At 37.6% G+C, this 27,666-nt stretch overlaps 2 protein-coding genes across 18 annotated transcripts in view; one reads left to right on the top strand and one right to left on the bottom strand.

Moving 5' to 3' along the window:
• The window catches only part of LOC143150743 (fibroblast growth factor receptor homolog 1), a 102,815-nt gene extending 94,388 nt beyond the window's left edge, over positions 1-8,427 (bottom strand). The window contains exon 1 of the mRNA XM_076319205.1: positions 8,287-8,427. The gene's annotated coding sequence lies outside the window, so the exon portion shown is untranslated. The remainder of the gene's footprint in view (positions 1-8,286) is intronic.
• LOC143150747 (uncharacterized) overlaps positions 1-27,666 on the top strand; it is a 170,007-nt gene that overhangs the window by 28,321 nt on the left and 114,020 nt on the right. For 11 of the 17 annotated variants that reach the window (XR_012993163.1, XR_012993157.1, XR_012993158.1 and 8 more), the window contains exons 1-3: positions 9,446-9,736; positions 9,858-10,103; positions 10,181-10,362. The exons of 1 other annotated variant lie outside the window; for it this stretch is intronic. Coding sequence is in view for 3 of the 16 variants with exons in the window: in XM_076319214.1 (XP_076175329.1) it covers positions 9,487-9,744 (258 nt within the window). In the remaining 13 variants the exon portion in view is untranslated. Of the gene's footprint in view, positions 1-9,445; positions 9,791-9,857; positions 10,104-10,180; positions 10,363-27,666 lie in introns of those variants that run through there. 5 more of the 17 variants (XR_012993169.1, XR_012993170.1, XM_076319214.1 and 2 more) reach the window with 4 other exon arrangements.

The raw sequence follows: 27,666 nt of genomic DNA, 5'->3' as shown, positions 1-27,666 counted from the left end.
CACAATGCGTTCCACTGTGCGCTAGCGGGCTACGACCAGAAACACGATTTCACCAAGTCGAATATCGTGACTCGAATCTTTGAACGACTCTTACCGAGGTAACCGGCAAGTATCACCATTGATACATTCTTCTCTCTCTCTCTTTTTTTTTTTTTTTTTTAATTTCTTTCTCGAGTGGTATTCTCGAACCCATTAAATACAGAGCGTTTGAAGAACGTTTCGCTCTTTTTTCAACGAGATTCAAATTCGTTCGAATCCGTTCACTCCGTATAACGGAGTACAATTTGCAACGATTTATTTTCAAAAGTGAGGGCAGTTTATTTTCGCACGAAATGAAAATACATTATTGAGAATTTTCATCGTCCTTTTGGAATTGTTTTCTACGTTTATTTACAGACCTTCGAATCGGTGCAATTTTTATTTGAAATAATTCTTTAACTTCTTTCGTAATTAGTTACAGAGTGTAGGCGTAAGTAAAATCGATGCTTTTGACGCGAGGAAGAAAGTGGTTTTTCCCCTTAACATCGAAAAGTATAATTCTCAGACTGGTCTGAGAAATATTCGACTGATTGGATACTCATTTTAGTGAAAATTTTCATTTAAACCTCCTCTCGTTTACCTAACGACCAATGGAACTCCGTGCAACTCTCTCAAAGTCAATTTTTACGATTTTGTAAAGTATCGATGACAAAGTTTCGCGTTAACTCTGAAGCGATGAATATTTAATCGAAAAACCTCGTTTCCGGTCCGGAATAAAATTAATTCGAAATGTCGTCATTAGGGAGGATATTTTTCTCTCTCTCTCTCGAGAGAGAGAGATAGCAGATAGATAGAGAGAGAGAGTGATGGTAGATGTTGAAGTTACATCCTAGGTAATCTCACCCGAGGAAACACAAAAGAGTGCAAAAAAGGTCCACTTCATTATGGCTGTGATTTATGTTTTCGCGCAGGCTTCCCCCCCTCCCGTGGCTACTCGATGGTGTCTACGTGTCTTTAATCTCTCAGGCAGCGCACGTCCCCGCCGCGTATTACCGGAAGCAACGAAACCTACGATCCACGCGATCACTGGCGCACCCTAGGTACGAAGAAAACGTACGCGTAATTCATCTCGCGTGTATATTATCATTTGCGCGGGCCCAGGCCGTTCCCGCTCCGCGTTCTGCTCGTGTAAACACCGGAAGCGACGCATCGCTGCCGTCGCCATTCCCGCGAAACAATTGCGAGATCGTTTCGGACACCTTGGGGACACATGGTGGGGTCTCTTGTTTCGTGTACCGGGTCGAAACGATGCTACTTTGCGCGATAACACGGTTATCACTGAGTATCCAGAGGAGAGTAGGATCAGTGGTAACACTTTGACTTTGAAACACGATTACGCTAGTGTTAATTTTACAGATGGTAAAACTCAATTTTTTCCTTGTTCTGCCAGTGTTACGATCGCCCTCAATCGCACTTGTGAACTTTAATTAAATATTTTCATTGACGACATGCTTACGAATGCTAAGCGACGATCAATATTTCTTTAAAAGAGATCAAATTTGAAGATTCAAAGCAAGAGAAAAGAAGACATTCGCGGTTATATTACAATTTCAAAGAAGCAAGAAAAGTTAACATTTGAGCACCGTTAGAGCTATTTGTTTCGTTATACATATGTCCATTTTGCATCTAGATAAATATGATAGATGAGCGTGTTTCAAGTGTCATTTTACAATAAGTTAGTGAAATTGTAACTAAAATTCTTCCATGTGTTAGCTAGTTATCTGACATTCTTGAGCCACAGTTTCGCTGCGCGTTAAATAATATTCAAGTTATTAACATTAGAATATATATATATATATAAAGAAATATTTGTTTATTTATATATATCTAAAAGAAAATTAATTTGCAAAATTGATTACATGCGTAGAGTAGGAAAATTGTAACGTCTTCAGGAAACATGACATGGAATTTAAAGGAAATTTCATTATGAAAGTAGTTGGAACCAGTCATTCTTACTAATTGGTAAATCTAGTGTTAATAAAAAATGGCAAGCGGAGAAAATGCACGAGGATGATAGTAACACGAGTTTAATTTCAGAAGATCGAGGTACTTATTGAACTAAATTGTAATGGTACGTGAAAAAGGGGCAAAATTAGTATTTCGGTACATGGAACAGGTGAAAAATGAAAAACAAAAATAAAAAGTTGTGGTCCATCTTCCCTATTATTAGGCCTCGCAGTTATGGTAAATATATAAATCGTTTTGGTCAGTGTATTCTTCGTGTGTTCAATCATGACAGTTACAATCATCACGATTCTTTCTTTTTTCCTTTCGAGTATTATATATTTTTGTTCTTTAGATGAAAAGAACACTTTTTTACTTTTTTTTTTATTTGGTTTCGCTCGCATTCTTTCTTAATCCTTTCCTTTTTCCTTGTCCTGCCAGTGTTACAATCGCCCTCAATCGCACTTGTGAACTTTCATTAAATATTTTCATTAACAACATGCTCACGAATGCTAAGCAACGATCGACATTTCTTTAAAAGAGATCAAATTTGAAGATTTAAAGCAAGAGAAAAGAAAACATTCACGGTTACATTACAATTTCAAAGAAGCAAGAAAACTTAACATTTGAGCACCGTTAGAGCTATTTGTTTCATTATACATATATCTATTTTGCATCTACATAAATATGATAGATGAGCGTGTTTCAAGTGTCATTTTACACTATACCTGAAACTTGCATTAATATTTCTTATATATTTACAGATATTTATACGTGTTACAATTGACCCCACTCTCCCCTAATGTATGAAAAACATTACGTATAGAAATAAATGTACCAAGTATGGTTTGAGTGATTTGTGTATGCTAGCTAATAGCGAGGGAGAGGAAAGTATGCGAACAGAGAGAGAGAGAGAGAAAAGCGAGTTCTCGTCATTATAATAGATAGTGTGTTTTGCATCGTCTTGTTAATAAATATAACGATTCGTTGTTCATATACTCACACTTTGAACTTCACGATGCTTTGGTTGATTTGTTGTGATTCTTCGACTTCGATCAATGGTTGTAGACAGGCCGTAGGGCTGGACACTATTTGTCGAATTATACTCGAGTATACTTAACACATTAAACGCCTGGGGACCGGCGCTCCAAAGTTACAACGATTCTCTAGAGGGTTCACAAGACACGAACTCTGATACTTGTAAACTTTTAAATATCATTACTCTTGTTGGTGATACTATAAAATAACAAGTGTATCGACAAATGATCGAATATTTGAAAATATCGGGGATATCCTTAAGTATAGAAAATTCGAGTATTTGAATAATTCGTGGACTGATCGGGTATCTGAATCTTCGAGTAGTGACTCGAAGAGATGATCGACGAGTAGTCCTCAACTTTGATGCCAGTATGCGAATGAATTTCTTATTCGAATAATCCTACTCAAAGTTTCTTCGAATAATGGTATTTAAAGTTGCTTCGAATACTCGAATATTCATAGTTTATTCACGGTACCTCTGGATATTAATTAAATTTTTGTAACAGATGCCCACGAGACTTGAGTGTTTCTGACTCACACTGGAAGAATTTGTCTGTTTTTCGACTATACATATCGTCGTAAACGCACGAGAGGTGTGGAATATATCAGCTCATAAAAACAAGGATACTCTGAATCATGTTTCTGAGAAAAGCGAGTTACCTTCATATTCGTGTTCCCTCGATACAAATAAAAATATAGGGTGACTTGAAAATTAATGGCCATAAGGAAGGTTGATCTACTCAAGTTGACGATGACGAAAGGTCATAGAGTCATATATCTAACAATACATTCCATTTAAGTTACAAACGCTCTTTTTCGTCCTCAAAGTCGGTAGAATAAGTTTTTAAAGTTTGACCATTTATTTTAAAGATAATTTGTATTCGATGTATAAAAAATACGAATTTATTCGACTCGTATAGATTCAAATGTTCACACAATTTCGCACAGCTCTCTAATTCGTTGTAAAAAGAAATATCTCTCCGAATAGATCAATTATCGATTAATTTAACCGCAAACCAAATCCAATTATATTTTATTCGACGTAATTGTCACATGTAAGGTGTGTCCCAAACTATAATCACAAGGCAATTTTCTTGGCACGTGTCGTCAGAGTTTAGTTGCCACTCGAAACTACTGAAATAAATAAACGACGCACAATTCTAGGTAAACTTTCATTCGTCCCACCGTGGAGTGTGTAAATATCTGAACAGTGAATTTCGATCACCCCGGTTTGGAGTTTCTCTGCTATACAAGACCCTCTCTTCATCTCCTCTTTTCCATCTTCTCGAATATTCGTCCTCTGTTTGGCCAAAATAGACCGAAGTGTCTAGAAATGTCTGTAAATTTTCTTTCTCAAGTGTCTCTCTCCACACTCTGTTCCTGCGCATGATTTCCGAGTCAATGAAACGACGTTCCTGTAAACGACCCCATAAAGATCACGATCCTAAGACCACGCTATTGGTCACGGTCCCATTTCATCGAGGTGCTCCAGTTTCGGGAAATCGAGATACCTAAATCTGAAATTACGAGTGTCGAACTGTTTTTGGACCCCAGACACCCCCACCCCCACCCTCTACCTCTACACGGTGAAAAATAATCGAATTCGACGCACGAAGGATTAGAACAAACAAATTTCAGCCTCTCTCGCGCGCGTTCTTCGCTTTCTCGATCCAGAATCTGGATTAAAGAAGCTTAGCAAGTCGCGTCGCCGAGACGCGAGGGAAGAGATTAAATAAAGCCGGAATAAATTATCCTTCCCCCATTTTTCCATCCCTTGATCGTTTTCACCGTTCACTCTTTTCCTCCTGTCCCTCTTGTATGCTTCTGCCAAGCGGGCTGGTTAAACGAAGAGAATCGGGGTTGATACGGTACACGATTTGAGATGTTTTGAAAATTTATCTGCGATAGTATCTAAATAATCTATATTCTACAATTTTATCGCGATTTTTAGGTTATGTCGTGTTATCTACAATCGAATCTATCGAGTACGTATAACGAAGAAAATATAATGAAAAACGAGTATGTTTTCTGCAATTTTACCGCGATCAACGATGGTTTCCTTTAAGTTACTCCGCGTTTTGAAAATTTATTCGTGGTCGTATCTACAAGGTCTATATCTTACAATTGTTCCTTTTTAGGTTATGATATGTTTCGAACATTTCTCTACAATCGTATCTAAAAAATCTATATTCTACAATTTCATCGCGATTTTTAGGTTATGTCGTGTTATCTACAATCGAATCTATCGAGTACGTATAACGAAGAAAATATAATGAAAAACGAGTATGTTTTCTGCAATTTTACCGCGATCAACGATGGTTTCCTTTAAGTTACTCCGCGTTTTGAAAATTTATTCACGGTCGTATCTACAAGGTCTATATCTTAAAATTGTTCCTTTTTAGGTTATGATATGTTTCGAACATTTCTCTACAATCGTATCTAAAAAATCTATATTCTACAATTTCATCGCGATTTTTAGATTTTTAGGTTATGCCGTGTTATCTACAATCGAATCTATCGAGTACGTATAATAAGATTTAATTTTTTTTATGGATCATACGCTTCGTCTCGTGTTTCGAACAACTATCTGAAATTGAATCTGCAATCCTATGACTCGATCGCAACCAATGAGTGTTTTCTTAGGTTATGTTATCCGTGTCGTATTTCGAAAATAACTAACCTTAACTCGACCGCAACCCTGTTACAAGGTCTGGGTGATTATGATAAAAATAGGGGTGCAAATATCTGTGCATCGTTGTTAAATTGCTCGTACGAAACACGTGTTCCTTCATCAGCCACTTATTCGGTAAAATTTACACGCAGACGAATACATTTAGCGCAATTGAGAACAAAAAGTTGTTCCCCGTTGCAGATTGAAATCGTTCGCAAAAGCAGTTGATACGAGTTGGCGTTCTGTCCTAGGGCTAAAGTTCGCATGACTCACGGTCAATATCATCGGTGTTTACATTGTTGTATGTATTATATTTATAAACGTATGCACACGTGACAAACTCGTGTGAACAAAAATCAGGAAAATATCACCGACGTGTCGATACCAGCCTGTTGCAGATGTTGCAAATGAAATAATTTTAACCAAAATCGAAATAATGTTCTACGTTTACGTATCCATGAATCTTTGAAATCGATTTTAAATTTACAATAACTCGCCTACATTACGAAAGTATCGAGTATTTCGCTCGTTCAACTCACTTAGGGCAAAAAAGTAGCGGTATATTATCGATAATCTCCTAGAACATTTTAATTGGTTCTTTTGTGATGACAAGAATGCAATATCGATGCGATCAATCAAGATATATTTCCGCAAAAGTGGACGTATCTTTGTTAACGATGCTTGTTATGAAGTAGGCGTCAACGAACCTTTCCAAGAAACGACACGGAATATTTAGTGCACTCTAAATCTGATATTTATCACGATACGTAACATGGTAATAAGAAATGTCGGTTACACGTTATTGTAGAAATTTAGAAGCAATATTTCAAATATTTTACACATCGTTCTGTATATCCATTCAAGATCGATCGACAACAAAGTGCTCGTATATCCGTGTATATAATGTTCGTAAATATTGTGTATACACGCAATGTTATAATTCAACGAACGATAAATCAGATATGCTATCTTCAGATGCAAGATTAAATTACATTGGTCGCATTATGTATATTTTACTGTCCGAATGACGCACGAAATTTTCGTCCCATATTCGTACGATGTTTCCAGTCAGAAATTGCGCGCCCACTGACCGGAAGCGTTCACTCGAGACCGGAAACGCGCTTTTTCGTCCAACGATGTTTCTTTCGTTCGAATATTCGGATCACGTAAACAGAAAGCTTCAGAATTATCGATTCTCACAAGTGTCTTTAAAATGGGACTTTAATCCTTCGATTAACGACAAGTCATCGTCGTTTTTGAATTTCGAGCTTTATCAGGACGTCGAATCTCGGACGATAAGAGAGATCGATGAATTGAGAAGTTTATAGGAATATCCTCGTGTTTCGAAATTGGCTACTTTCGTTACAATGCACACAGAACGAAACATTCTTGATAATCCAACATTGGACAATCCTTGAAACTGTTCACAAATCTGACATCTCTTGCACGAACATCTGTAGCTTCGAATGATCAACGATCCTCTAAGAATTCCTTTTTCAATAGAAATAAGTATCTTCGTCTTTGAACATGAAGTATTTTCATCGGAATGTCGATAGGACAAAACAACCTTAATAGTCTACGAGTCTGAACGATCAAGATTCTTGAGAGTTTTACTAACTTAATACGAGCAAAACCATTCAAGTTTTCCACAGTCTAATGGACCACTCGCAAACTATCAACAGCAAGAATTACACGTATCTCCGGTCCCACACGAATCCTTGATCCTTCGAGCTACCTTTCAAAACGTGATCCTACCAAAACAACCATCCTTGTTTCTAAAAATAAAATACTATCGTATGTTTTCGATACTGCTCTCTGATCTCTGATCCTTCGAGCTACGTGCCATCGTAACATCTATCCACCAAAAAATTAGATACTTTCTTCACAATATTTATAGGTGAAAACAACTTGAATAATCCCTAATCCTTCAAGTCACCTTTGATCGAATCAACCACGACTTAAAAATTTCATACTTTCATCACACGTTCTCGGTAATTCCTAATCCTCCAAGTTACTTTTCATCGAATCAACTCTCCTCAAAATGAAATACATTCATCGCACCTACGGGTCAAGACATCCTTGTTAATTCCTAATCTTTCGAGTTACCTCTCGTCGCATTTATAGGTCATGATATTCTCGGCAATCCTAAATCCTTCAAATTATCTTTCATCGAATCAACGATCCCCCTAAAAATTGCTCTTATCGCTAGGTTAAGATATCCTCGATAATCCCAAAGTCCGTGCAATTAGGGTTCCTACTACTCGAAACCCCCACCTTTGAGTTACTTTAGGTAGTTGAGCTAGTTTCGCGTGGACATATTCTCCGCGCAAGGCTCCGATTGGCCCTAAACACCGCTACTCGGATCAACGTCGAGCAACCGAAATCTCGATCGAGAAGGTACACACTTTCGTCCGAACAAAGGGCTCGGGCTCCGCAGCAGAGCCAAAGCACCGTCGCGCAACGTTCGGCCCGATCGATCAACAAACATAGTTTCGCAAATTTAGCCAGCAGCTCGTTCCGCGAACCGGCGTCGATCCACCGTCCGGCAGCCTACACCAGAAGCAACAACACGTGAACCGTGGGCCGGTACTCACCCAGTCGCGATCTCCTTTCCGAGAAAAGCTCTTGGGCGTCTCGAAGTGCCCCTGGTTTGGTCCGCGGGGCGAGTTTCTGGCGGCTCTGGCTTTTCTCAATCCCCCGTGGCAGACACGCAGGGGAGGAGGTGAGGGAGGGTGTCTCGATCCCTGCTGATCCAAAGACGGTGGTGCCGCCGCGATACGCCAGGGGCGGAAATAAAAGAAATATATATATATATATACGCGTGTATATATTGTATCGATCGGTGATCGCGTGGCCGCTGTCAGGGAAATTCACTCTGGCGGGAGGAAGTCGATTCACTGGGCGCGCATTCCTCCTGTTATTTCAAGTTACAAGTCCTCGGTTTCTTTTCGCGTTGGTCCCCTCATCCTCTTTGGATTGTTGCGAAAAAATGTCGCACCCCCCCCTCCTATGTATGGAAAACCAAGTGGCACCGATCGACGGGCCCCCGTTGAGTCACCGATTCGCCCGTGTCGAATCCACCGCCCCCCCGGTTGTCACTGGCGGGTCACGTGTCCGAATGAATCACAACGGTTTTGCACCTGTCCAACCCCCTCCGGGGGGTTAACCTGCACTGACACACTCGAGATCACTGACCCCAAGGTTCCAGACGTATCTCGCACTGTTTCGATCGTGTATATATATCCCAGCAGCAACGTGGGGTCTCGAACCTCGAAAGATGCTCGGAGCACGCGGAACTGGTTACGTCGCGGTCGGTCGTATTGCTCGCGGTTCGCGGTTAACGCGACAACCCTGTCTCTCTGCCCGTTGACTGGTCCGACGACTGACTGTGGCTGCCGTCGCGGCTACACTGACACAACTACGCGCTTCGAGGCGAGAGAGGATGCGCTCGAGGAAAGCTCGGGGCGAAGTGCCAGAAGAGTCGTCGCTTGAAATAACCGCTCGTCCACAGGCTCCCTCCGCCAACCCCTCGTTGGCCGCTCACGTAGTTCCTCTCCCCACCACGTGACGGCCGCACCGGCGAAACTCGGGCCCCCCCCACCACCGACACCCTCGCGGCTTCTAGTCCCTACTCTGTCCCGTACGCGGCCGCTCTCCTTGTTTCTCTTTGTGCGCGCGCGCGGTGGTCAACGCGCACGTGCGTGCACCGCCCGCCAGGACTTTTCGCGCCACTTCGGCCGGGCCGCCGTGCCGCGTCGCGTCGGATCCGCTCCGCGGAATTTATTACGTCGCTAATGGGAAATGGAAATGTTGTAATAAGAAAGTCGTTCGGTGCTCGGTGTCTCGCACCGAACGCGACGAACGCGACGTCCGGATTCGCGTCGTCGTTTGCGTTCACGGTCGTACCCGGGACGATGGTAATGGGATATGGAAATATTATTGTAGGAGGATTTTTCAAACGGCGACTCGTTAAGCCGCGGGAGGGTATAGGAAGGATATTGAGAGATCGAGGGGAACGGAAGAAAGTTGAACCGGACCAGGAAGGTAGCTGAGATACGGACACGCCGAGTGTCGCCGGGTTTTCAGAAGTTGGATACGGTACTCTTTTTTTTTTCACGACGCGAGATATTCTAATAGGGCGGTCGGATATGTATATCCTATTAAGGAGTCAGGCATTGGAGATTGATCGGAGTGGAGGCACTTGGACTGGATCGGAAAGGTGTACAGTTGAGTACAGGTTTTCAGAAGTTGGATATGGAAGTCGTGGGTGTGGTGATGGGGTATGGCACCAAGCACTGCAACAAAGGAATTTGGGTGAATGTTCAGAGGAGGTTCCAAGGAACTTGAAGTTCCCAAAAGTTAGATGGGTACGGAATTCTTGGGTTTGACGCGAACGGTTGTAACGGAGAAGGTACGCAGAATAGACCCAATTTGACCTCTGATTCGAGAGTCCACAATCATCCTCCCTTACTGTTTATGTTTATCCAGCTCGAGCGATCGACCAGCAGACGAGAGCTATCCTCGTTGGTCCCAACTGAAGATCAATATCGCTACCAACTCCGCCTTCGAGCGAAACGACGACTCGATTGTGAATCTCCAAAGTCACTGTAATTTGCGAGTCAACGAAACAGTGAGAAGAATGCAGGGTGGATCAGGAGGTACCGATTGAGGTAGGCCTAATTGACCGTATCGATACCACGTATAGGCGTCCGGGGCATTCCAACACGAAAATTCCGTGGAATGTTCAAGTCGTAGCTCGTTAAGGAGTACAGGTCGTTAAAGGCTTGACGAGAGTGATTATCTCAATTATCTCGATCCGTGATCAATAAGGAACGCTTCCTCGGGCGCGAGAGGGGGATGATTGCACCTACCTGAATCCTATGAAAAAATGGTCGCTTGAAAGCGGGGATTACCGAACCTCGCAATTTACGATCCATCGGGTCAATTATCAATTTTCTAAACAGTCAAATTGCCGGACTAGAGCCGACAGCTTCGTTAACCGCACTCAGGACGTCGTGTCCACGGAAGTGCACCCATCCGCCCATTAGAATCGCAAACAGTGTTCCGTCCATCGGATCGGGACGTCGGGAGCGATCTATTATTGAGAATCCGCGGCAAATTACCAGGGAAAGCCAAGAAATTACACGGTGTTCCTCTTGTTGCCCGGGGCAAGAAAACACCGTCGTTATTCAATCGCGCGGCGTATCTATCGGTGTCTATCGCTCGAAAAACGGCGGCTCCTTCACGATCCGCTGCCGGCACGGTTACTGACTCCGTGTAATAACGGGAATGATCCGCCATGGCGTTGCGCCGCGAAACTACAGCCCGCGAGCAGGTAATTCCGGATTCGTTCGCGTACCAGCAACCCCTATTTTTCTCGTGTCGGTGGAAACGTTTCCACCATAGTTGGAACACGCTCTGGACACGTGTTGGCTGGGAATGATCACCGCACGGTGAACCGAGGTAATGATACCAGTAGTGGTTCACCGTCTATCAATAGTTGACACTTCCAGGAAAACTGGGTGAAAATAGGAGCCCCCTCGGGTATATTCGGAAGGGAAGAATCGAGTTCCACCTTTAGACGGACCAGGAACGTGTTAGATACTGGACTTTTAAAGTATTCTGATGAGGACTAAGAGTGTGGATTAGCATTACTATGATATCGGTATTAATGTGGGTACAATTAGGGGTATAGGTATGGATGTAGGTATGGGTATAGGTATTGGTATAGATATGAGTTTACGTACGGTTGTAGTTATGGGTATAGGTATGGGTTAGGTCTGGGTATAGGTGTATAAATTAAATAGGTATTAAAGTATTCTGATGAGGACTAAGAGTATGGATTAGCATTACTATGATATCGGTATTAATGTGGGTATAATTAGGGGTATAGGTATGGATGTAGGTATGGGTATAGGTATTGGTATAGATATGAGTTTACGTACGGGTATAGTTATGGGTATAGGTGTGGGTTAGGTCTGGGTATAGGTATATAAATTAAATAGGTATTAAAGTATTCTGATGAGGACTAAGAGTATGTATTAGCATTACTATATCAGTATTAATGTGGGTATAATTAGGGGTATAGGTATGGGTATAGGTATTGGTATAGGTATGGGTATAAGTATGGGTATAGGTATGGATATAAGTATGGGCAGACACTACCGGCCAAAAGTTTGGGTACATTCAATATATGAAATACTTTTTAATTTTTATTAGGAATGTAATATGAATATTTGATTACTCTTTGTTTAGATACACAGACACAAAGAATTGTAAAAGGAAATTATAATAATTGAAATATCTTCTATGGAAATGTTATATATTACTAAACGTTCCGTTCGTCAAAATAACCACTTTTCTTCTTGATTAATATTTTACACAATTTGGACATTCTCGAAACTAAATTTTGCAGTTTTCTGTCGGCACATTTTTCCACACAAATAAACAACTGTTAAATCGAATATTTACGTTGTAGACACGCGATACCATAAACGATATTGATTATCAAAACAGTTTATTTTTGGAGAGCAAGCAATCTTCTTTCTGGTAATAGTAAAATCATACAAATAATGTGCAAGAATTAAGATATGGTGAAATATTCAACCTTGCAGTTCAACCAAATACAGTTGGTGTACCCAAATTTTTGACCGGTACTGTATTTAGGTATGGGTATAGTTGTAGGTGTCCGTATAAGTATGGTTATAAATATGGTTGCAGACAGTAAGGATCCACCGTGTAATTTTTCTCCTCGTTAAATTGCTCATCTTCACTATCGTATAAACCTCGATAATCATAGAAATATTCAATCTCGTTTTCAAGCAATAATCGAGACTCTCCTGCATAAGGTTCGCCATAATTTCCTCTTAAATGATCTACTACCGGTACTCTTATCTCGATTGATAAAAATTTCAGCCTGAGAAATTCTACACATAGTTTCAACCATAGATAGAAGAGATATATCGTGCGAGAAGCTTCGTCTCATTAAACTAGTTGCCTTAATTATTATACGAACCTCGATAATTGCAGGAATATTCGACCCCGTTTTCATGCAATAATCGAGTTTCTACTGTATAAGGTTCGCTATAATTTTCTCTCAAATAGTCAACTAATGGTACACTTACCTTGATAACTTCCCTCTCTACCTAGAGTAGACTAATTTTACCTTTGAGAAAAATGTTAAATTAAAAATGAAACTCTGCAATCGAGAATGTATCTCCAACGTTCTTTTTTATTTTACGAAACAATGGATTCTTACCTGACGATTTTTTATCGGGTTTTTTGGGATTCGTGTCACCGTGCATCGTTTTGTTGCACAACCAGATGTCCAACACCATGGAAAATCGTGTACCACCATGAACTGAAGAAGCTCGCTGGAGAACCAAGCGACTGTCTCCCTCTTACGTCCCGTACCACTGTCTCCGTGTGGTTATTTATAGAAAGAAACGATGACTGGTTTAATCGCGATGACTTGTGGACTCGACGAATGCCTATTATTAGGTCGGAGAAATTCTGTTGCATTTTTGCGAGGTCGATCATTAGATTCGCTGATCGTAGTTAGCCGCTGGTACGTTATTTACCCTGTAACTCGTATTTTTTCACCGAGCAATCATTGATATATCGATTACTGTGGGTTCTGAATTGGCACCTTGGTTGAGCCGATGACACATTACTCGCAAATCACTGTGCAAAATATTTAATGCTCCGAGTGAGAAATGTCCCGTCTATACGCCGTCATGCTCCGTCATCTTGTTTAACCTTTTCGCTGCTGAATTAATCAGCCGCAGGAATGGAGCTAAATTAATCTTAATTTATTCGTTTGAGAATTATACTGATAAATAAATTAAACAGAAAGCTAACGAATCCTGCAAACTTGTCTATAAAAGTCAAACAGGTAAAAGAAGAATTTAAAAATCATTTATACCATATATTTAATTCATTTCTAAACATAGAATGGAGAAAAGAATTGATCTGAAGAAGTTCAAGTTCAGTTTTCATTAGTTTTTCTTTGGTATTAAAAAAATCAATCAATAAATAAACGAAAATATAGATGATTTTGAAATTTCCCGAAATTTTTCTCCTGTCAGTGTATTTGCCTTGTGGAACAATTTAATTTTTGTTCTAAACAATTTTTTCACATATGTAGAAGCAACGAAAATAATTTTCGGAATTTAAATGGTCCATACTTGATGTATTTCTGAAAAATGATTCTAAATGAATTCTTTCTTCATGGACTCATTTCCTTGTAATTAATCAGGATTTTGTTGCATCGATTCGTAATTTATTATTCTTATATTTGATCCTCCTTTTATCTCGAGTGTAAAATTGTCTTCGTCTTCGCAAGCTGGTTTGTGTCTTTGTCATTATCTCGAACGAGGAGTTTACTTTCCCTTTGAAATATCACCATCATGACACGAAAAATGGTTAATTAATGAGACACGGCGTACGTTCGAGCAAAGCTAGTCGCAATTCATTGGTGCACTCGTTAATCCCGTTAAAGATCGTCGTAATTCTCCTCGATGATACATTGATTTATTTTTACTGTCTACCAGCCAAGCGACCGGCCAACGTAGGTGTCCGAAGATTTATCTAGGACGTATTGGATCTAAGGGCTTTGTTGTATCTTCTGGTTTCTATACACAGAGCGTTCTTAAAATAAGTGACCAAGCCTAGAATGTATTCTGCTCACCTTGAAAATAAAGAAAACGTTCCTGTGGATGTACAGGGTGATTCGAGAATAAGCTCATAGAATTTGTAAGAGTGTTCTACACCATAAAATGAACAGACCAGCTGTTACTATTGGCTGTCTAATAGAATTTTAATAACAAATCTCTATTAAAAATATTAAGCTGGTCTTGAAACGACTCTAAAAAGAAAAAATATTTTCTTTAGTACTAACACTTTGTGCAATCAGTCGTTCAGGTGATATTTCAAGTGGTCACTTATCTTCATATTTGTATTTCAATTAACACGATTGCGTCTAAACGGTGAAATGGATTTCGAAGAAACCTTATATTTAAGTTTCATAGTTCCGTCTCCAGATATGATTAAATTTTCAACAAAATTATTAAAAATGCACAACGAGTACCTCTTGCAATTTCCTGTCTTTTCGTACATATACTCGTCACTTGTAAACATTTTGAAAAACGTTTCAAACAAATTTCAACGAGAACTGAATCCTACATACAAAAATTCGAAGACTGTTTTCCTATGTTCCTCAATAAAGAAAAAATTAAATCTATAACTTCGGTTCCAATTTCTCTAATTTTTTGTTCCGAAATATGATAAATTAAATTATTTTCTACCAAGAAGTTTACATATACACGCCTCAGTTTTTTTTACTCTCGGTTTTTAGGTAACACGCTCTCTGAAAAATGTCAAAGTGTCCGTTTCGACGGAAATACTCCGAACGAATCTTTACGAACGTAAAGTCGTAAAGTCGTCATTCCTCGGTTCATTCGCTTACAAAGAAATTACTCCTGCGTTACGACGTAACGCCCGAAGAATTTGCTTTATGGTCGCTTCGGGGGGGAAAGAAGGAGTTTTCTAATGCACGCGTGATAGAGGTATTAATTCAAAGTACAGGGCGACGTTTTAAAACGCCGCACGATCACCGGCTTATTTCGGTCGTATTTCATTGAAGGCGCGCCATTAGCGCGATTCGAGCCACCGGGAAATGGAGTGGCGTCAACCCCAACCCCCTCCCTTTTCTCACGATGATTTATTCGATCGTTTTCGTGGTACGGACAGCACCTTTGTGATCCTTCATTCTTGCATTGTGGTTCGATGATTTGCAGCCGTACCACTTGAGCTGCTGAGAATTTCATTGTGACTTGAACTGATCTGATGGAAATATTAAAGTCGTAAAAGATGGTATCAACGAGGGAAATAATTTGTTGCTTTACAGTTTACTTTTCCAAAATTTTTTTGGGGGTGGGCAAAATCAATTAGTGGAAATGGTATATTTTCAAATAATTTGAAAATATAAAGAAAAAGCTTGGAAGCCATAACACTTGAAAAGTTGAGTCATTTAAGTATACGAGGAATATAATTCAAATACTATTTAAGTGCTATTCGAATACTTGACTGTTTGAACAATATTCGAATGTTATCTGAATAATCGACTATTCGAACGTCATTTGAATACTCGGGTATTCTAATAATATTCAAACGCCATTTGAATACTCGGGTATTCGAATAATATTCAAACGCCATTTGAATACTCGGGTATTCGAATAATATTCAAACGTCATTTGCATACTCGGGTATTCGAATAATATTCAAACGCCATTTGAATACTCGGGTATTCGAATAATATTCAAACGCCATTTGAATACTCGGGTATTCGAATAATATTCAAATACAATTTGAATACTCGGGTATTCGAATAATATTCAAATCCTATTTGAATACTCGGGTATTCGAATAATATTCAAACGCCATTTGAATACTCGGGTATTCTAATAATATTCAAACGCCATTTGAATACTCGGGTATTCGAATAATATTCAAACGCCATTTGAATACTCGGGTATTCTAATAATATTCAAACGCCATTTGAATACTCAGGTATTCGAATAATATTCAAACGCCATTTGAATACTCGGGTATTCGAATAATATTCAAATACAATTTGAATACTCGGGTATTCGAATAATATTCAAACGCCATTTGAATACTCGGGTATTCGAATAATATTCAAACGCCATTTGAATACTCGGCTATTCGAATAATATTCAAACGCCATTTGAATACTCGGCTATTCGAATAATATTCAAATACAATTTGAATACTTGAGTATTTGAGTACTTGAAAATTCGAAGACTCGAGTACGTTGATATCTCCTTCCAAAACTTTGAACAAACGTGAGATTAAATTTCAATTTCTTGTGAAATCGGAGAACCAGTAACAGCAATGACATTTCATTTTAAATGAGAAAAATGTTCACGTAAGAAGTTCAATATTTGTGGAGCTCTGTTTTCTACGATCCATAAAAGGAAGATACTGACAATAATTACAAATGACAGAGGCACCGCTTCCTCATACCATCTCCTCTCCCGTTTATTTTTCCGGTTTTATCGATCTTGTTGGAGTAATCACGCACTTGTTTTCTCGATTGTCTCGCAATCGTCTGTGGAATTTGCGACGAACCACGGTGAATCGATCACGACCACGACCAATCGAGAAGAAAACAATTCCTTGGGACGATCGCCGCTTCAATTGTTAACGCGTTCATCTGTGGTCACGTTTTCTCATGTTTCACCTGCAAAAATCACGAATCAAGTCACGTATTTAGTCGACGCTTCTGTCGACTCACTCCGCCATATTTTCTTCTTACTTCTAGAAGCTCTAAAGTCAGAGATCGTTGACTTTGTTTTTCCACTGCGTTCACTTTCTTGAACGCTATGAAATAAAAATTGACTTCAAAATTTTGCGCGGGATTTTTTTCTAACACCGCAGAAGGGAAATGTTACATTCTGTATAAATAAATGTTACAGTCTTGGAACGAATAAAATTCATTTGACGCTCGTTGTCTTTCTTGGTAGAAAAAAAATTATATTCTATTGTAAACAAATAGAATAAAAATGGTGGTGTAATTAGTAAAGGTCACGAACATGTTCATGGGCTTACGGAGAAAGATTTCGACCGGAAATCCTCCGAAACATAAATTAAGTGAAAGTGGACCTAAAAAATTACCGAAAGGACGACCCTTGCGACCGAAGTGTCACTCGATACGTATCTTTACGTCACAAGGACTGTTTGACCGCCACCTTATGACTTTCAGCTGTTTCCAAGAGTCGTGCGAAAAAAGGAGGTGCTAAAAATCTCCACCCCCTTCCTCCTGTGGCCCTGACCCATGGAACGGTTACGGTGAAATTTCCCAACCGTGAAATTCGAGATACAAAGTAATCGGTCAAACGTCTACAGCCATTTTCAGCCGAAAACAAGAAAAAGAAGAAATACTTGGGAATGAAAATATGACAAATATTCGGAAACCGTGAGATAGAAATTTAAAAATAATAAATCTATCGCGAATAACAAATGTTACATTATTTAATCTACGTATAAACTTCTATAATACAAGCAAGAAGAATTCAATGTTAAAATATTTAATAATTTAACAACGTTAAGTATTTTTCATTTCAAATAAAAAATATTTCTTCCAAACGAAGACAGTGGTAAAGGTTTTGCACAAGTGGAACAGAAAACATGAAAAACACGAAGAAATATCGTGATCGTATTTTGTCATTGTTTATTTCAGAATTTTAACACTCGACGGTTCGAATTACTTAAAGGTATTTAAGCAAAAAATTAACATTGAACGAATATACGATTCAAGTAACGATGAATTTTCAAGCGACGTGTCTGTATGCTGTCAGAATCGTTCAAAATATTTTCATAAAGGAAACAAATACATTTCTTCGATTTTTTATCATTCCTCTCGCGTGCCATCCACGCGACTCAAAGGACGATTCACTGACTGTGGTGTATTCTACTAATTAGTACATGTCTAACGACAGAACAGCTGATATAAAGCCACTCTCCGTCAATGTCGACGGTTCGTCCTGTGTCACTGATCGAAAACACCTCAAATCCGTCTCCTTGGTTTCCCGTTAAGTCCCCACGAGCAGTAACGAATTAGCCGCCCGGTATAAATAGTATCGTTGCAACGCCTTGAGACGCGTGGCACCGAATGTGCACCGCGCGTCCCAACGAAAACAGTCACGCACCCGTAGATAATGGAGCGATTCGAACAAACGAAACTGGGATGATTCGTCGCAATAATAAAAAAGAAAAAAAAACGAGTCGAAAAAGTAGAATAAATTTCTTCCATACGAGCCTCGGTTCTCGAGAAAATTGACTTTGAAAACCCTTTGGAGCACGTCGCGACACTTATTTCTCTTTGACTCATCCTAATTCGAAAAATAAGACTTGGACAACATACGTTCGTATAACATTTTCTTCTCATTTTTTGCTGTAGATTCAATATTCCAATTAATATAATTGGATTATATTAATATAATAATTATTAATAACTGACCATTTATTAGGTTTGAGTTAGACTCCAAACCTTCTAGGAAACTGGAAGTACAAGGTTAGACAAGTTACAGTGTAAAATCACGAATAATCTTTTCTTTACCTACTACACGTTTTTGATTATCGATCGATACTAAGTAATTGGTGCAACAATCTGTACAACTGGTGTCATTTATATATTCAGTATACACCAGTCGAGCAAAGATCTGTAGATTAACTTGAAATTTCTATTGTATCTACAATCGTGAATTAAAACCGAGATCAATTTTTCGAGTAAGAAAGTTCTAATAATATTAATCAGTTTCAACAACTTGTCGAGTGTCTCCAGTCTCTAGCCTTGTGGTATATTCACCGAGGGACATCGTGATTTAGATACTTGGTTGTGTCGTGGATTTCTATTTTTTATTTCGTGGCAATGTTTCTGGAAGTTCGAAAAAATCATTCGAAGAATCTCAGGGGGAGGTGGGGAGCGATGGTGACGGTTTCGGTGTGGAAAGGGAGGAAAATCTTTCAGTGGGACACTTCGTAGCTCTTCGGCTGTCGTCGAGTCACGACCATGAATTGTCTCACGCTCCTGGGAACACGGTGCTCGTTTCTTCCCGCGGCTTCCTCCGATTCTTATTTTTCCAAGGGACGGAAAGAGGCTGCGGTTTGAAGAATCTGTACATCCACCCACGCACATTTGAAATAAATCCTCGTTGCAACGATCAGCGTAGTCGTTAGAACCTGGCACGATGTTTTCCAAAGTAGGGAGCGACTAGGGGAACGCCTTAAAATTTCAAGGGGGGCATACGAATCTTTAATCGAATAAAATACGAACAGCTATTTATTTTTATTAACATATTGATCGTTGGAGTTTATCGACTGTAGGATTGTACTCCTTGAGTATCGTTTTAACCTCTATCTGATAGAATAATTTAAAATTGTAAACGACGAATAACATTTATCAGTTTTGCGACTATGGTGATGTTGTATCGCTGGAAAATTTAATTACGAATATTTACTTGCAATTTTAATTGTAATTTTTATGTTACAATAATCGAATTAAAAAAAAAAGGAAAACGAAACGATTATACATATATGCCATTTATATCGTTTAGTAAATGTTCTCTTTTCTAAATTTTGGTAGAAAAAAAATTATGCAAATATGATATTTAGATTTCTTGAATTAATTGTGCTTAAATTCTTTTACTATATTTGGCTAGCGAGAAAGGTTGTGCATCGTTGCATCGATACTTCGAGGTATCGCTGGAAAATTTAATTGCGAATATTTACTTGCAATTTTAATTGTAATTTTTATGTTACAATAATCGAATTAAAAAAAAGAGAAACGAAACGATTATACACATATGCCATTTATATCGTTTAATAAATGTTCTCTTTTCTAAATTTTGGTAGAAAAAAAATTATGCAAATATGATGTTTAGAATGAATTATGCAAATATGATGTTTAAATGTTGAATTAACTATGCTTAAATTCTTTTACTATATTTGGCTAGCGAGAAAGGTTGTGCGTCGTTGCATCGATATTTCGAGGTATCGATGGAAAAGTTTTCGGTGGGAAATGTGGAAATTTAGATTCGGAAATAGAGGAATGACTGCTAACAGGATGCGAGTGTTATACTTGTATTTAAAGACCAAGGTAAATTGTAACGGTCGATTGTTTGGCGAAGGAACAGATTAGAAGCCAATGGAAGTTTTCAAGGAACTTCTCTGACGTTCTCAAACTGTTGCACGGTAATATTTTAACTGTTCGCCGATTTCGAAGTCGGTTCTAAGTTTAATGTTATAAACAATGGCATTTCACCGCGTTGCAACACCGGGAGTAGTTTGTTGGTATTTGATGGAATGCAAGGGCAGAATATTACAAATTGATATACATAGATTCCAAATGTATTAGAAACTTATTAAATTTCATTCGCAAATTGAATAAAATTTAAAATAGCCAATGGTGGGAAAAATTAAATTTCTTGGACGTTAATCGACTCGATTGGAGCTATCGATAATAAAATTGAACGAATAACTCGTTGACGAATTTGAAGAAAATCGAACAAATTTATTTGCTCGATAAATATTTATGTCAAAACAAAATACACCTTTCGGAGTAATTTTACAGTTATAATAAAGTTGAGAATTTAATCTCTTCGAAGTCTCCTCAGTGCATCTATAGTTAATACAATGGGACATTTTCTTTTGAGAAAGATTCGGTGTCGATGGATACAATTTCTCCAAAGTTAATGCGTGCCCCAATATTAAATGATTATCGAAGAAGGGATGCAAAGTGGCCACTTCGCGGTTGTATTTCCAGCGCGGTTCTTTTTCTATTCGCGTTTCAAGTGGCTCAACATCCGCTGTTAATTGCATCCTGCGATCGCTTCAAGGAACACGCTGCAAAACGAATTCTCCTGAACCTCTGCGATGTCCATCTGCGTTCCGATTACTCATTGCATTTGCAGTTCGCGAGATGAAAGCCTTTTGTGTCAATGAAACGCATCTACGACGATAATTTTGACGAAATGCTCCGTAAACTTTTCCAATTAATAGTTCTTAAACTGTACTAGTCCATATAACTTAATTTTTAAAGTGGTGTTCAAATACCCAAGTTTTAGAAAAGTATTCAAAGACTCAAGTAGCAGAATAGTATTCGTATAATCAAAATTTAGAATACTGTTCGAATACTCAAACTTTAGAAAAGTATTCAAAGACTCAAGTTTTAGAATAACATTCAAATACTCAAGTTTTAGAAAAGTATTCAAAGACTCAAGTAGTAGAATAGAATTCGTATACTCAAAATTTAGAATACTATTCGAATACTCAAGCTTTAGAAAAGTATTCAAAGACTCAAGTAGTAGAATAGAATTCGTATACTCAAAATTTAGAATACTGTTCGAATACTCAAGCTTTAGAAAAGTATTCAAAGACTCAAGTAATAGAATAGAATTCGTATACTCAAAATTTAGAATACTGTTCGAATACTCAAGTTTTAGAATAGTATTCAAATGCTCAAATTTTATAAAAGTATTCAAAGACTCAAGTAGTAGAATGGAATTCGTATACTCAAAATTTAGAATACTGTTCGAATACTCAAGTTTTAGAATAGTATTCAAAGACTCAAGTAGTAGAATTGAATTCGTATACTCAAAATTTAGAATACTGTTCGAATACTCAAGTTTTAGAATAGTATTCAAAGGCTCAAGTAATAGAATAGAATTCGTATACTCAAAATTTAGAATACTGTTCGAATACTCAAGTTTTAGAATAGTATTCAAATGCTCAAGTTTTATAAAAGTATTCAAAGACTCAAGTAGTAGAATAGAATTCGTATACTCAAAATTTAGAATACTCTTCGAATACTCAAGCTTTTGAAAAGTATTCAAAGACTCAAGTAGTAGAATAGAATTCGCATACTCAAAATTTAGAATACTCTTCGAATACTCAAGCTTTTGAAAAGTATTCAAAGACTCAAGTAGTAGAATAGAATTCGTATACTCAAAATTTAGAATACTGTTCGAATACTCAAGTTTTAGAATAGTATTCAAAGACTCAAGTAGTAGAATTGAATTCGTATACTCAAAATTTAGAATACTGTTCGAATACTCAAGTTTTAGAATAGTATTCAAAGGCTCAAGTAATAGAATAGAATTCGTATACTCAAAATTTAGAATACTGTTCGAATACTCAAGTTTTAGAATAGTATTCAAATGCTCAAGTTTTATAAAAGTATTCAAAGACTCAAGTAGTAGAATAGAATTCGTATACTCAAAATTTAGAATACTCTTCGAATACTCAAGCTTTTGAAAAGTATTCAAAGACTCAAGTAGTAGAATAGAATTCGCATACTCAAAATTTAGAATACTCTTCGAATACTCAAGCTTTTGAAAAGTATTCAAAGACTCAAGTAGTAGAATAGAATTCGTATACTCAAAATTTAGAATACTGTTCGAATACTCAAGTTTTAGAATAGTATTCAAAGACTCAAGTAGTAGAATTGAATTCGTATACTCAAAATTTAGAATACTGTTCGAATACTCAAGTTTTAGAATAGTATTCAAAGGCTCAAGTAATAGAATAGAATTCGTATACTCAAAATTTAGAATACTGTTCGAATACTCAAGTTTTAGAATAGTATTCAAATGCTCAAGTTTTATAAAAGTATTCAAAGACTCAAGTAGTAGAATAGAATTCGTATACTCAAAATTTAGAATACTCTTCGAATACTCAAGCTTTTGAAAAGTATTCAAAGACTCAAGTAGTAGAATAGAATTCGCATACTCAAAATTTAGAATACTATTCGAATACTCAAGCTTTAGAAAAGTATTCAAATACTCAAGTAATAGAATAGAATTCGTATACTCAATATGTAGAATACTATTCCAATACTGAATTGTTAAAATAGTATTCGAAGACTCAAGTAGTAGAATAGAATTCGAATTATATTTGACGAATATTTGAATCGCCCAAGTGTTCGAGCATTCAACGATCGAACCATTGGACAAATAGTTCAAATTCTAATTTGAAAAAAGAAATGTCGCATGTGGGTGTTGCCACACCTGATTGTTCAACGAAGTCGACAACGTCGCTCGATAAATATTGAATTATTCATTTACGGCCGCAATTAAATCAATATTAATTATCGATTTGTCAGTTATCATAAAAATCAACACCAGGGGTTATAATTCTTTTATTTTCGACATCGACGGGTAAGAGTTTGTAATTGAGACCACGAGCCAAGGTTCGGGAACAGGTTGCTTTCGCTTTTAATTATCCGCGATCGCGTTGATTAGGCCAGTGCGACGCTTCGTGCTGAGATTCCTCTCGATAAACATTTTTGCCGGATTCTCGAGGCAGCGGGAGATATTAATTAACAATCTTAGCCGCGCGCAGCATCAGACTCGATATTAATTTTAAATTAACTTGACGTTCCGCTCGAGTGCTACATAAACCGTGATATCTTTCGCCCCGTGTTTCGGTGCGATCAAATTTATACTCTTCTGTCACGTTGCTTTTTCACTAATTAGTAGTTTCCACGAACAATTCAAATTACACGATCGGTGAATCTGAAATAAAAAAACCGAACGAAAGAAGTCGGTGTATCCCAATATTACGTAACGTTTTCTTAAAATTCAACATTCTGTTAAATTCTGTGATAAAAACTGATGGTTCCGTTTTAAAAAATCGATCAGCTTTCACTCCGATAATCAACTACTCGACTACTCTTTGCATAGTCAAAAACTCGAGTGATATTCAGGTGCTGTACTATTCGAATACTCAAGTTTTGGAATAGTATTCAAATACTCAAGTTCTAGAAAAGTATTCAAAGACTCAAGTAGTAGAATAGAATTCGTATACTCAAAATTTAGAATACTATTCGAATACTCAAGTTTTAGAATACTATTCGAATACTCAAGTTTTAGAATACTATTCGAATACTCAAGTTTTAGAATAGTATTCAAAGGCTTAAGTTTTAGAATAGTATTCGAATACTCAGTATTTAGAATACTATTCCAATACTCAATTTTTAGAATAGTATTCGAAGACTCAAGTAGTAGAATAGAATTCGAATTATATTCGACTAATATTTGAATCACCAAAGTGTTCGAGCATTCAATTGGACGATCGAACAATTGGACAAATAATTCAAATCCTAATTTGAAAAAAGAAATGTGGCATGTGGATGTTGCCACACCTGATTGGTCAACGAGGTCGACTCGTCGATCGACAACGTCGCTCGATAAATATTTAGTTGTTCATTTACGTCCGCAATTAAGTCAATATTAATTATCGATTTGTCAGTTAGCATAAAAATCAGTGTTAGCTTGTCAAATGGTATTCGAATGGTGAAAGATTCGAGTAACATTCAAATACACGAATAGCATTTGAATAGTAAAGAAACTAGTACACCATTCAAGTACTCGAATGGTATTTGAATTATGTTTGCCGAATATCGTATCATCGAACAGTTCAAATATTGTACAATTAGTCTCAAGCTCTAGTGGCAACCCTAGTTAAGCTTCTCTTACGTCGAATCGTTAATCGAACATTCTAAACCTCGTCGCGTTCTCAGCGGACGAAAATGGACACGCAATAAAATCGAAGGCTGCGGGGCAACATTCGATCGCGAAGTCCTGTGTAAATTTAGAACATTGTTTTCCATCCGCGAAGTGAATTCCGCCTGTGAGTAATCGTCTCCTAAATACGGCTGTACCTAATCCCACGAGCGACACTCTCCTCCAGATGTACTCGGCCGAGTCACAGTTTCAGCAGCGTCGTGGAGAAAATTTCCACCGACCACGTAGCTTTATATTTGCGCGGATAAAATCCCTCCAGACATTCACATTCGGTAAATACGGCGTAAAAGTCGGCGTTCAACAACGATTGTTTTGACGGTTGTTGAAAAACGGCGATTTGGCGAGAGAAAAGACGACTGAGATGCAAAGTAGGTTTTCCGGTAACGGTATTCAGTAGATATTGGTCTTGAATTATTCGATACTTTAATATTTTGTGGATATTAGAACACTACGATTCAATTTTATCTACTCGAATAGTCGATTGTCATTATTCAAATATTTGAATAGTTGAACGTCATTATTTGAACGTTGCATAGAATATTATAGAGAAAATATATTACGCGAAAGGAAATTGTTAAAAATACGATCCACCTAGAGAAATTGATTTGTGAACCTCATCGCATCGTTCGAATATATTCGGAGAGTATTCAGATACTTTATTAGGGAAGAAAATATTCCTATACCGAAGCATTCGAATAGTATTCAAATAGTTTAGCATATGAACAGTATTCAAACAGTTACGTATTCGAATAATATTCAAATAGTGAAATATTTGAATAAAATTTGAGCAGTATTAAAATAGCCGAGTATTCGAATAAAATTCGAATTGAGACATCGCATCGTTCGAATATATTCTGAGAGTATCCAGATACTTTATTGGGGAAGAAAATATTCCTATACCGAAGTACTCGAATAGTATTCAAATAGTTTAGCGTATGAACAGTATTCAAACAGTTACGTATTCGAATAATATTCAAATAGTGAAATATTTGAATAAAATTTGAGCAGTATTAAAATAGCCGAGTATTCGAATCAAATTCGAATTGAGACATCGCATCGTTCGAATATATTCTGAGAGTATCCAGATTCTTTATTAGGGAAGAAAATATTCCTATACCGAAGTACTCGAATAGTATTCAAATAGTTTAGCGTATGAACAGTATTCAAACAGTTACGTATTCGAATAATATTCAAATAGTGAAATATTTGAATAAAATTTGAGCAATATTAAAATAGCCGAGTATTCGAATAAAATTCGAATTGAGACATCGCATCGTTCGAATATATTCTGAGAGTATCCAGATACTTTATTAGGGAAGAAAATATTCCTATACCGAAGTACTCGAATAGTATTCAAATAGTTTACCGTATGAACAGTATTCAAACAGTTATGTATTCGAATAATATTCAAATAGTGAAATATTTGAATAAAATTTGAGCAGTATTAAAATAGCCGAGTATTCGAATAAAATTCGAATTGAGATATCGCATCGTTCGAATATATTCTGAGAGTATCCAGATACTTTATTAGGGAAGAAAATATTCCTATACCGAAGTACTCGAATAGTATTCAAATAGTTTATCGTATGAACAGTATTCAAACAGTTACGTATTCGAATAATATTCAAATAGTGAAATATTTGAATAAAATTTGAGCAATATTAAAATAGCCGAGTATTCGAATAAAATTCAAATAGCACTCAAACAGACAAGTATTTCAATAAAATTTGAATAGTCTTCGAATAGTCGAGTGCTCGAATAATATTCAAAGAGTATTCAAAAAGTATTCGAATTACAGAAATGTTTTTGAATATAGGAAAATTCAATAACTGATCCCAACTCTACTATCTAGTTTAGAGGGATTGTACTCTAGTGTACAGAAACAGCCTCGTTCTACTGTCCCAACTATTTTCGCGGGATTGATCAGCGCACGTGTCCACGGCAAGTAATGGAGAACGACAATGATTATGCTGTCGTTTGCGATTTAATGAGCCGCGAAATCATGACTGGTTGCTGACCGCGGGTGAAATCGATTTGGCGACACTGTGTACGTAATTGAAACAATTAGATGGGATTCAGGAACAATCGGAGGAAGTTGTACGAGAATTTCTAGTGACAGGGTATGAAATCGGAATTTGGAATGGGATCAAGAATATCGTGCGCGTTGTACCAAGATTTCATTGCCCTGATCATTGTAATCTCTGTGAATTGATCGTAGGTGATGAAACGTGTTTCCTTGTTCCTCGTGATTTATTAGTAAGCCTTTAATAACGATTTTCTCCACGAGATGGCGCTAGGGTAGATTCAACTTACAATTAGCACTGCAAGTTCATAAACCTAGACTCGATTCATTCTAGCTTGTCAAGACGAAATATTATTAAATTCTTTGTTAGAGATCGCGTGGACTAATAGAACCTAACCAAGTTCGATGAGACTCGATACAGATTTAACGTAATTTTGACTCGATAACCTCGTATTTAATTCGATACTCTTAACCTAATTTAACCCTGGTTCAGATTTAAGACAAATATTATAGTTTTGTATCGATCTGATCCACACCGATAGGACTTGATCCAATCCAGGAAGATTTTTAATATATATTCAACTTAGATTTGAACGAACCGGACCTAACCTAATTCAGAGAATGAAACGAACGCTATAAAAATACAAAAGATCGTGTCACTCTAAATGAAGCTCGGAAAAAATCGAAGGGAATTCCCCATAGCGTTGGGTAACGCATGGCGTAACAAAAGGTTTCCAGTCGACAATAGTCGTCGAGAAAATAATTTTCCTGGGCGGAAGGAACGCGTATGCAAATGCGCGCAGCGAGTTTCTTCCGGCGGGCACGACGTAGCAGACGCGTTTATT

The sequence above is a fragment of the Ptiloglossa arizonensis genome, chromosome 8 (assembly GCF_051014685.1).
Source record: "Ptiloglossa arizonensis isolate GNS036 chromosome 8, iyPtiAriz1_principal, whole genome shotgun sequence".
Taxonomy (NCBI): domain Eukaryota; kingdom Metazoa; phylum Arthropoda; class Insecta; order Hymenoptera; family Colletidae; genus Ptiloglossa; species Ptiloglossa arizonensis.
This window is presented reverse-complemented; position numbering and strand designations above follow the sequence as displayed.